Below are 12,363 nucleotides of genomic sequence, written 5' to 3'. Positions count from 1 at the left end.
GAACATTTCCCCTCGAGGTTCGAAGATTACACGAGTAGCGGTGAAAATAAAGCAACGATAGCTGCCACTCTAAGCTTTCTTGGTAGTTTCCAGCCCAACCATATACACTGTGGATTTCATTGAGTACATTCATAGGGGGAAAAAAAGAAATCCATTCAGCCTCCCAATCATCAATGTAAGCCAATAAAAGTGGCTCTCCGTCCAAGCCAGTAGTAACCGGCGAGAGACCGGGTGACGATACGCCACGGAGCCCCACAGAAACCGGTCCCTGACGCGTCAAAGATAAGGCCGCGAAAGAAAAAAGCATACCTATATAAACACACACGTGACTACGAAAAAGAGACACCGGACCATAATTCAGAGATACAAACGCGTGGATTTAATTTTTCGGGCTTACTCCTTTCGCCGGGGAAAAAGAACTCCTCTGTGGACCAAACGAGCAGCCGCGCGTATGTAACGTACCCAGCAGGCACCTGTCCGTCTTTTTTTTCTTTCTTTTTTTTTCCCCCCGCGAGCCAAGCCGGGACTGCAGACGAGGTCGATCTAGCCGGCCTCCTCTGCGTGCCGTACGTGTGTGCGTTCTTTCACAAGTGGGCCGAGAGAGAGAGACCCCCCCCCTTTTACCGCCTCCTCGGAGAGTTAAAAGCCCCCCGAGAGTTCCTAGAAATTGCGCGAACGCCGCCAAGGATTCCATTTGGAGTTCGATCTACGTGCCTGTATTTCTGCGTGTGTACTCGCACGCCACGCTAACACTGCATGGCTCCGTGACCTGGGAAACCGACCCTTTTTCTTTCACGAAATAGTAATGATCTCAACATTTTATATTGATTTCGACTAGCTGTACTGCGAGAAAAATTGTGAATTTAGGTAGGGATTTCAAGATGAAAAAGAAAAAGAAAATGATAAATTCATTATAAAATAGGAGTTTTGAAAGGAAAATTTGATGGAAGCAAGCATTTAAGATATTTATGCAACTCACTATAATTATGTACGAATACATTTTGACACGCCTCTTGACACACATTAGAAAAAATAAAAAAACCGATATGGTCCATTAGCGTTATTCTTTTCCATCATGTGCACCGAGGTATGAAATATGAAAATGTAAGCTTATAATTTAAAATTGATCAGAGTATAATCCGAAAATTACAAAAAGCGCGCTCAAAGTGAGATTGGTCATGAAAAGTCGAACGTATAATCATGTAAATTTTTCCCTTTGCTCCACCCTACGCGACAAAGGACGAGAGCTCGAAAATCTGATCCACCTCTTCAGATATTAATTCCAGCTAATTTAAAAAAAAAAAAAAAAAAAAAAAAAATAGGGTCGTACATGCCCAGATCACAAAGAGCCATTCGTACGTAGGTACACTTGCGCAAGAGAGCTCGCGTGAGAAAGTCCGGGGACTCGAGATAAGCTGATGATGGCTAAGGCTAAGAATCGCGGGACCTCCGAGAAAAGAAGCGGACAAGGAAAAGGGAGAGAGTCCGTGATATTTCTTTTTCCTTCTCCTCCTCTTGCGCCCGTAATTATACGCCTTAGGGTCTATGAATATGTAAATACGAGAAGGCGGCGGTATTGTAATAAAAAAAAAAAAAAAAAAAAAAAAAAAAAAAGATTTTTCGGACCAGGCGTGTTTGACAGTATTATTTCCAGCCTAGCGCGGTGCCCATAATCGTTTGGGGATCCCTTGGTGATTATACATCTCTGCGGAGTGCGTCCACTGTTCGGAAGGTCTTGATGGATTATTCTTTGTTGTATAGAGGGAGAACCTGCAGGGATACACATCCAGGAAATTTCGTATGTTTTCGATCTTTTCGTTCAATTATAACTTTATACGAAATCGATCGATCGAAAACCATTTAACCCTCGAATAAATTAAAAAAACCTGCACTCGTGGCATTTATACTGAAATATTACGGGTCGGAAATTTTTTTCTTTCCTCTAATCTCTCGAAGCTAATGCCGCATTCTGTACTTGGACAAAGGCTCCATTAGAACCGAATGGAAGAAAGAAGAACAAAGGCGACTCGGAAAGTTTCCATTAAAATTGATCTACGAAACCGATTAAAGCAATTCTTTTTTTTTTTTTTTTAAACAATCATCACAATAACCTTATCGTGTGGTAAGTATCGTGGCCAGACGCGAACAAAAGTTGAAGGGACGAAAACGGGATGTAAATTTTGGAAAAATTTGGTCCCAACCTTCCATTTATCACTTCCTATACTACCACCACCGTCACTCGGTGAATACAACAAACTCGCAAACACAGTGACAAAGACTGGCCATCCATATGTACTCCATGAGGTCGCGAGTGGGCACACGCACGTCGAAATAGACCACACGAGCCGAGCGACGAGGAAAAAAGACGACACGCCAACGAGAGTGTCGGTAAGTACATAGAAAAAAAAGGGGAGCGCGAAAAAGAAGAGAGAGAGAGAGAGAGAGACAAGAGTCGATAACCGAGGAAAGAGTCAGGGTCGGACCTCGGACCTCCGATGTGTGCGCATATAGTGGGGTGGATCATACACACACACACACACACACACACACATGTACTTACGTACATGTAGCCATGCAGAGAGAGAGACACGAGCGGTCGTTGGCCCACCGCGTCCACTACGCGGTGTATTATATCCACGCGCACTCTCCGCTCTTGGCATTACGGCCAGCAGCCGAGGCAGCAAAAACGGCAGCGAAGAAAGACCCGCACGCGTTTTCCCGTCTCTCTCTCTGCACGTACGCGTGTCGAATGCCATCCCTTTCCTTTTTTGTTCTTTTCCTCTGGCTGCCGCTGCTAATTTCCTCGCGAGGGCCCAACCGAAAATTGCCGGCTCTCCACGAGTCGAGGTTTGGGATGGGCCAAGGGTGACGCTAGACTCGTATAGACTCCGAGTTTCGGGGGAGGGATGTACTCCAGACTTGAGCTTTTAACCAGTTCCCCGGCGTTTTTTGCTTTTTTTTCTGTATGACACGCGATAATTACGTGGTCCGTCCAAAAAAGCCAAAACCTTTCGAAAGTCAAAGTTACACCAAGTGACGAAAAACCTTTTAACGAGTTTATGACTCAGACTTGGGAACGGATATTTCATTAATTTTTTTTTTTTAGCATTATTGTAATTATTTGCCAAAAGCGTCGTAAATAATGCATTAAAAGAAAACAATTCTGAAAAAAAAGAATCAAAGTATATTTTTTTTGTTTCTAATACTTCACCACAGACATTAATATCTAAAATGTATTACTCTTATCTACGAGAAAAAAAAAAAAATTTTTTTCTCGGTATTGTATTAGGAATAGTGATGAATAAAAAATTTAATCAGCACAATAGTATGCACGTCCTTAAAGAGAAAAAAGATTTTTCTTTTTAAGCGCTTAAAAATCTATCAAGTAATTATCTCAGTGTATCAAGTAATTATAATGGTGCCCAAGTTTGTCTATAATATGCACTGATAAACTGTGATAACACCGCGGAGGAATATTTATATCTCGATTTATATAACGTATGAACGTACGAATAATACATCGAGTGACATGATAATTGAATTTATTTTTGTACTATTATATTTTTACATAGGTGAAGAAAAAAAAAAAAAAAAATATCTACACGACAGAAAAACTTTACCGAGCCGAGTACATTTAGTTTTGAAAAAATTACGTGCTATACATAAGAATAAAAAAAAAAAAGATGTAAAAACGACTTGGAAGTCGAGTGTCGCACGTAATGTCCAAGATAGAAAAAAAGCAGAGCATTCCAGGCGTGTTATAAAACTTAATAATCCAGGAGTAAGGAAAAAACCCCGAAAAGTATATAGACGCGGGGTAAAAGTAAGAGAGGAGAAGTGACCCATACACGCAAACGATGAGCTAATTCAATTTAAAGGTATACGCCCGTAAACGCGGCACACGTATATACATATAATATATGAGGTACAACAAACAACACGTGAGCGAGTCGACGGCCTTAAAAACCCATCATGTAATTCTCACGCATACCACACAGAAAATCTCGGTTTTAAGGTGTAGGTACACGCATACGCGTGAATACCATGAATAGATAACGCGTTTATATATGTATATGTTGGTGTGTGTGTATATAATACGTAAGTGCGCGTGGAACGGCTTCTCAAGCATATCACGTGTTTCTCCTTCCCTTCCTATACATAAATATAAGTATATCTGGCGAGCAAAGTCGGATAGCGAGGACGACGCACTGTATTTGTATGGAAACTCTTTTGAAATCCAAGGACTCTGCAGAGGTTGACATAATTATATACTATATGTACAGCCGGGTGATTTTTAAAAGTTCGGTCCACCGACCATTGACCAATGCCCACGCAGGAAGCGCGCGCCCGTGAAAGCGAAATTTATTTTGAAAAGCCGCTCTTTCTCGCGCTGCATACATATACCCATGCATGGGTATAAGTAGAATTTTTCTTTTTCCCCCTCAAAGGATTCAATTTCGATTTTTATCGGGTAACACTCTGTTTGTGTTGCGACAGAATATTGCCTATGCCACATTTGAAATAGATAAAGGAGTCAGTTCGACTTCACTACTCGGATTTTTAGGCAAAACCCTATTTAAAGTAGCTGTATACTATTGTCTAAAGCAATGCTGATACGCTTTATTTAATTGGTCCAAGCACCAAACTTACCGTATTTGAGCGTTGCATTGAAGGAAATTTATTTATTTTGTAACCAATCATCCGATGAAGGTGAGGGAAACTAGCAGCCAAATAGGGCCCCATCTACGTTGGATACTCGCAAGACTAGACCAGGTATCTTTCTAACTTAAAGGGATACCTGGGTTTAATTGAAAGGTCATACCCAAATTAGCAACTGCATGGTATTTGGTGATAATGCTGCTGATATTTAGTTGCTATAGATGTCAGCTTCATAAAGTCATTCCCTATATTGTCCCTTTAATTCTTTTTTCTAAACGATACAACATTAATAAGTATTTGTCATCAGTTCTTTTAACGTTTATCAAAATCACTTGATACACTTATACATTTTTTTATGTCTGGACACTTATATGTGACTTTGACTGAAGTAAAACATGGTATACATTGCACAATCCGTCCAACGTAACTATGTTATCTCTTATATTTAGAAAAAAACGCGTGCGACGCAATTAATCGCAGGAGAAAGAAACCTTGATCAAACAATTTTTTTTTTTCTTTCGAATTTAGAGCAGCAGAGTCCCACCAACGAGTGTAAAGTCACGCGAGCCAGCTTCGTGGATTTATGTGTACCACCGCACATGTATACGTAATCACAGCCATAAGTAAACACATCGGGTTGTTCCTAATACCAGCTCCCTTTTCCCCCTTGTAGCTCTCGTACCCGAATAAATTCTTCTTATTTATTTATTTATTTATTTGTAACAAGTACAGCAGCTCTAGCCGCCCGTGTTTTCCTTTTCTGATACAACGAACGAAGTAAAATTATACACTTGTAAGTTTAGCACCGAGCTCGAGAGTCCTCTGCATTCGATTATCATGCATGTTTTTGATATAATAATGCGGAATAAATTCTTTTTTCTTGTTCCTTTCATTTTATTCCAACATTGATTGAATAAGCGCGCTGTCGTTCGTCGTTTCGCACTTTATGCACGAGACCGCCTTGGCTACAGATTTCTTGTCATTATCGTACCAACAAGCAGATGTGTACTCGATGGATCCAGTCTACTCCTGTGGATTTAAGGGAGAAAAATTTTATTGATGCTTTTCAGTGGCATATTAATACATTTTGTCTGGACAATCATCTGTTACTGTTTTCATTTGATTATATATGTATATAGGATTTCGTTCATATGGTAATATAAATATATCAGTGGCTTTTCAAGAATTTGATTTAGCAAAATTCCTTCGATTGCCTAACCTGGTGGCACGTGAATCGATTCGACGCAATAGGAGGCCGATGATTACAGAGCGGGACCAAATGTCAAAGACACCTATTTAAAAATAGTCGGCAACGCGTGACTCTCACCTTATTTTTCATCCCGTCAAGAGGCAAAGCCGGGGAAGGATGAAACCACCACTTTTGGAAGTTTGGGGTGGGGGTAAAGGCAGCAACACCAGCTGGGCGTTAAGCGCGTGTAGCTCGCGCGACGTTAAATCACGATAATTGGTCTTGAACTACTTCCCCCCGCGCGAACAGAATCTCGGAATAAATTAGCAGGGACTGTTTTTTTCGGCTCTTGGCTCTCTCGAGGCGCGAGTCGGTGGAAAAAGAAAAGTTGGCACGCAACCGATGACTCTTGGGCCCCCACACACGCGTGGATGGATGTGGAGAAAAAAAAAAAAAAAAAAAAAAAAAAAAGAAAAGAAATCACGGGGATAAATAAAATTGGCTAAGCAGCGGGAACCAGTCAGCCGGCGATTCGGAGGCGGATGCGACGAATGTGTGGGGGAGGGGACACGCGTTGTCGCCCCGTTGTTTTATTTTCAGTGACTTATAATATGCACACGCGAACGAGAGCCAACTTTGTAGGCGTAGACTGTCGTAACTAATTCGTCGCTGTGGTAGGTACGTAATGCCTCACGCAAGAGCTTATGGATACTATCATACGCACGGACTTGTGGCTAAAAAAGATTTTTTTTTTTTTTTTTTTTTTTTTTTTTTTTTTTTTTCCGAGACCTCACTTTGTTGTAGACGAAATAATTCTTCTATTTTTATTGACAACTTTGTTTCATGTGAAATCGGGGGGAATCTAAAAAGGTTGAGTTTTCAAATTTATTAATTAAGGTACAACGCAATAAATATACACACATAAAATTCTAATTTAGTCGGATGGTAAAATGAATCCTCAAGATTGATTTATCACGCGTTCAATTGTTTCTAAAATTAAAAAAATAAAATAAAATAAAATATCGTTCGCCTATACCATTATCTGTTAGGCAAAACTAAACATATAAAATAAATCATTGAATCTGAGCACACCTTGAATTATTAATAAGAAAAAAAAAAAAAAAGAACAAAAAAAATACGTGGATTTTCGGTGGAAGAGTAACAAAACGTTTTGCGTTTTTTGTACAAGGAAGCCACCACTTTAAATCGAAAAAAGAGAGCTCGCGAAGGACAACAGTTCATCGTCCAGAAGATCACCCCCAGGCCCGTACTACTATCTATTGCGCGCGTGCGATAAGATTAGGCCGATTTTTTTTTTCTCCGTTCGTCATATTTGTATACGGGCTAGAGCACACGAACGCGCGGTGGTACTGTTCTATTTCTTTTTTCTCTCCTCGGCTTGTTTATCGTTGGACTTTTTTTTTTTTTTTTTTTTTTTTTTTCTTTCGTTGTCTCTTTGCTACACAACGGTGCGACAGATTCACGACCAGAGGTTGATTTTCGTGAACCGCGACACCGATGATAAGATATCTCGCGCGCCTATGGCTGTCGAGGTACGCCCTCGCGTGATCCTGCTCTTCTCGACGACCATATATTCCGTATATACTTTCTCCGGCAGAGATTTCGTAGCCCAAAATGTGTGGCCTCCCCCCCCCACCTTTTTTTTTTAGTGCTCGCGATGTAGTTTATATAGTTGTAAGAAAGAGGATCCAAAGGGGGGTGGGGGCTTAGGTAATGCTTGCGCGCGCGAGACGTCCATGTATAATTAGGGTCATCGTCTCGCAGCTGCCACATTTTACCCCCGTCTTTGGAGCGCTATGTGCTCGCTCTCTGAAATTTATGTCGCAACTGTATGCGTATTTGTATAAATATACATGCAGCGAGCGCGTTATCGCCTGTACACACATCACACACAAAGTATATACATTATTTTCTACAGGAACCGAGCGAGTGTGCTTTTCTATGGGGAAACTGTATACGGCTGTGTCTGCATGCATTTGTTTTGCCTCTCGAACTTTTCACGATTTCAATTATTCGTTTCACTTACTAAGTATACGATCAGACGTGAAGTCTTGCCATTATTATTCCGTCTACTTCCAACAAAGCTCCCAGACGTAGTTTAAAATTTCGGGTGTTCCGTGAAACTGATGCATAAAACGCCCTTAACCAATTTGAAAGGAGTTTCACACGAATATAATCAAAAAGAGACTCTGCTCGCAAGTATATGTATACAAAGGAACTTATTTTAGGCGATCGCTACTGTAAAGTAGAACGAGGCATCGAGATCGTAAGGTACCAGCCTTAGACAACCACATGCATATTCGAACAGAGCTCCCCGATTAATATTCATCAACCAATACAAACATCTAGATTTCACATCGAATTTGAAACGTACGAGCCTGAAAAGAATGTAATAAAATTCTATACTTTATCGACTACACATACATATACACATACTTGGGCCATGCTTAACTTTTTACATTACCTGCAATTGAAGCTCTGAAATAATGATGGTTTTTAAAACAAGATAGACGTATTCTACTTCTAAGACATTGATATCTAGTGCTTATGTCAACATTAACACCACTTGACAAGCAATGATGACAACGATTACATGAACTGAACAAACATTGAAATTTTCTCTCGTATCCAGTCATATTTGTATCGCAGGCATTAGCAAACAATAATAAATAAACAAAAGGCCCAGTTGATCTTGCTTTAAAGCCAAGCATAAACATTGTGCACCAAAATTGTTTGCAATGTCTCTGTTGTTGGAATAATATAAAAAGCATGTAAGTACACAGCCTACATTATAAGAAATTATTGTGCTCAGGCCACGGTTTACGTATCATTTATCTCTCTGAGCAGCAAGTATATTATTATTATTACCATCAACAAAATGCACTGGTTGCCTGAAAATAATGAAAATATACGACTCCTGGGGCGTCGCTAAGTAATTTTTTCTTTTCGAGTTATTGGCACCACAGGAATCCTAGTATCGACAGTTAATGCACTCAGTATACGTGTGTACTCGATTTATTTTTTTCGCCCTTGCCATTTGGAGCTGTTTATTATCATAGAGCACTCCGCGACCACCGATACAGGCATAACCTCTATATGTGTACATTTCAATGAGAAATCAATACTTTGGATCCACCCGGGACAGTTTCGAGCGATAAGGGCGAACGAATCAATGTAATCACGCGCGGATTATCCCTCCTTCCTCCTCGAAATAACATAAACACCATCGCACGAAAATATAGGGTCCGCGTGCTCTCTCGGTCGATTGCTTCTGCTACACAACACACACATACTACACACCCCGACTGCGCAGTTAACCTCAACGCGAACGGGCGTTAGCCCCAACTCTCTCACCTGCATACTGTCGGCGGAGATGATTTCCCCGCGGAAGTGGCGGGCCAGCTCGATGCCCAGCTTGGATTTTCCGCTGCCCGTTGCGCCCAGGATCACCAGGACGGGCACTCGGCACGACATCCTCGCAAACAGGAGCAGCCAGAACACGCGCGCACTACCGTGTGTACACTTTTGTTTGGCCTTCACGGGCACGAAACGATAACATTCGGGGGTTAGACAAACACTGGCTGGGACGAAGCGAACATCTATCACACGGGCGATTACTCTCGAGACTCCCACCGAGTAAATAAACAAACGACCAACAATTAATTAATGCGCTTGCTTTCGTTTCACTGCTGCAGCTGCACATCGCCACTCTTATGTATTGATATACGTTTGCCGTTCTGTCTGCTGCGACTTGCGCGCAGGCGCTGCGTTCGGACGAGAGGCGCGCGTTTCCCCTGACGGTTTGAATTTTGAAACGGACTCGTCAAACGAAGACACGCAATTCCCGTCCAAACTTTCACTAAGAAAGTAATTGGGAATCATCAATCGTTAAGGCGTTTGATTTTTGTTGTGTGTAATTCGCAAGCAGCTTAACTGCTGAATAACAAAAATACCGATAGAATTAATAAAATTAATGAACACGTTCGAGTGTGAAATTATAACATCGTCGTTGACGCCGTTATCTTTGCAATTATAGATTACTCTTGTACCGATTGGTAAAAAGCCGTCTGTTGATTTTAATAACTTTAGAAAAGTCTTCGAGGGATTTAAAGATAGTATATTTAGCTGTACAGCACGACGAGTCCTATTTTCCTTATCGCTCGCGAATTTTCCATCTGCGCAGCCCTACTATCTTACACGCGATAACTAAGTTGTTACAATTGTTATGATTTTGAAGTGTTGGCTTTTTTTTTATGCACTTCGTGAAAACGTGATTTTCAAGAAAAATCCTCGACGCCAACGCCTTATTAAATTAAATACATCATCTTCGTTTATTTATTTTGTTCGTCGCACATGAAACAGCCGCGTGAAAAATAATCGCGTTGCGTAACATATACAATGGCCCACAAGCGCCACACGTGCCGTAATAATCGCAAGTGCCAAAATTTTATCATCAGCTATGTTATGACGAGCCGCGCACATAACATATATATCTTATCGACTCGCGTATATACTCTTGCCCTCTGCTACTCATGTTATTCATAAATAAAAATTTTCGCAACGCCAATTGCGATTACGAATTTTTTTCATTCGGTCATTCTTGGCATTTATTAATAACACGCACTTATCTTTACTTGTACTAAAAATTGTTAGAAAAGCCCGTTATCACCACTGTTGTGTGTTGTTATCACGATGAAAAACTGTTATCCACAAAATTACTCTTTTTCCCTATTAATTTTGAGATCGAATCTTCCTTCGAGTTGTCGATACGTGTAAGTTACTTTGCATATGAACTCGCAATTTTTGTCTTTCACGCAGAGACAGCAATTAAATTTCTGCAAAAATTTTCCAACTTCGTTATAATTAACACGGTTTAATGCGATATAAGTTCACAAATAATAATGAAAAAAAATGATTGATTAAGAAGCGGAACTCATACGCGCGCAGATATACGTATGTAAGGATGACGGGTCGAAGTACAACGCCGATAAGTTTTTTCGTCTGTTGCGTTAACAAACGGCCGAGATAGCAGTTGATCACCGGTCGCCGTCTGCCGAGGGAGAAACGTGAATAGACGCGCTTGTGCGATTGTAAAGTGCACTGTCTGCTGTTGTTATATACTTTTACCCACACATCAAAGCAGAGAAGCCATCGATTCGGTTGCGTAACGTTATAGGATCGCGGGCGCTTTACTCGAGCAGACGTTGTTACATTGGTTGACGATTAACCTTATGCTATGAAAATTAATTTTAACATAGCTTGAGTTTGACTATCCTTAAGGCACCTCCGGTCTTGTGTCGCTTGGTACTGCTTTTTCTCCACAAATATGTTACTTACAACAATGTCGTTTCGTAGTTGAGGAGGCTTTACTTCAAGCTTGGCTGTTCAAATGTATCGCTACTGCAACTATATATACATCCACGAAGGTCTTCATGTAGAGCACCGAGACATTTTTGGCCCTACCGCAGGAACTATGACCGAAAAAAAAAAAAAAAAAAAAAAAAATGGTTTGGTAGAAGAAAGAACTCGTAATCTGCGTTTTTATCAATCAACAAACGGAAGGACTACTTCCTTTTTAGAAATTTCAGTAGCATTTTTATCGCGCCATTCCTTCTCACGGTCGGTAAAATTTTTTCCAAACCATAAGAATTCAAGTTTCGTTACTTGAAACGTCAATTAAAAACGTGAGCTGTTACATAACAATTAAAACGTTTACAGCGGTTTTTTTTTCTACTGACAAACATTCAATATTTTAATTTATGTGATCTCACGTGAAAATTAAAAAAACGGACTCGGAGCGTCGTTACCAGAGATTATTTTTTAACGCGTCTTCAGATAAACGAGCATGCATTCAGTTGTACGGTCTAGCATTGTTCTTCCGAAAAAGTGAGTGATCGACATTGAGGTAAAAGACTTTAATATAGAACAGTAATTGTTGTCTGCGCATTTTTGCATTATCTCATTTTTTTATGCACATTGTTCGTGTTGTAGTTGTGTGGAATTTTGTCAACAAATTTTTGATGGGTGTTTTTAATTTTTCATTTCGAGGAAGCATCAAGTTTAATCCACACGAATAATCTGAACCAACAAGCTCACATTGGTCTAAAAAAACTCTTTCGAAAATTGTGGTTTATCTTATCATCGAATGACGGTATTGCTACCATTATCAGACGGGATATTTGAGGCTTTTCATAAAATACAACTTTAGGGGTTATTGTGACATTCGGGGTAACAAGAGTTTTGTGATTAAAAAATTTATACGATAAAAATCCAAAAGAGTATGTCACAATATTATATAATATACTTTTATACAGCATGAATAATATCTCAAAAGAAAAACAATTTTTACAACGTAAGACGTTGACAACAACAACAAGAATTTCATGATTTGTTTTTTCAAGTAATTTTTTTTGTAATTCTTCCGGGATTATTATAACAGTTGGAAAGGATTAGGATGTAGGGGTTACAATAATAACATCGGCAAATTAAATAAT

The 12,363-nt window shown here is 40.1% G+C and overlaps 1 protein-coding gene across 2 annotated transcripts in view; it reads right to left on the bottom strand.

The window, feature by feature from the left end:
- Positions 1 to 9,556, bottom strand: part of LOC106645602 (tRNA dimethylallyltransferase) — a 69,100-nt gene extending 59,544 nt beyond the window's left edge. For both annotated transcript variants that reach the window (XM_089588589.1, XM_089588590.1), the window contains exon 1: positions 9,224 to 9,556. In XM_089588589.1, coding sequence (XP_089444715.1) covers positions 9,224 to 9,343 — 120 coding nt within the window. In that variant the 5' untranslated portion in view covers positions 9,344 to 9,556. The remainder of the gene's footprint in view (positions 1 to 9,223) is intronic.
- Between the last annotated feature and the right edge of the window lie 2,807 nt (positions 9,557 to 12,363).

The sequence above is a fragment of the Copidosoma floridanum genome, unplaced genomic scaffold, assembly GCF_036245765.1.
Source record: "Copidosoma floridanum isolate Cflo_tuat_1 unplaced genomic scaffold, Cflo_Japanese_pri ptg000007l, whole genome shotgun sequence".
NCBI lineage: Eukaryota > Metazoa > Arthropoda > Insecta > Hymenoptera > Encyrtidae > Copidosoma > Copidosoma floridanum.
This window is presented reverse-complemented; position numbering and strand designations above follow the sequence as displayed.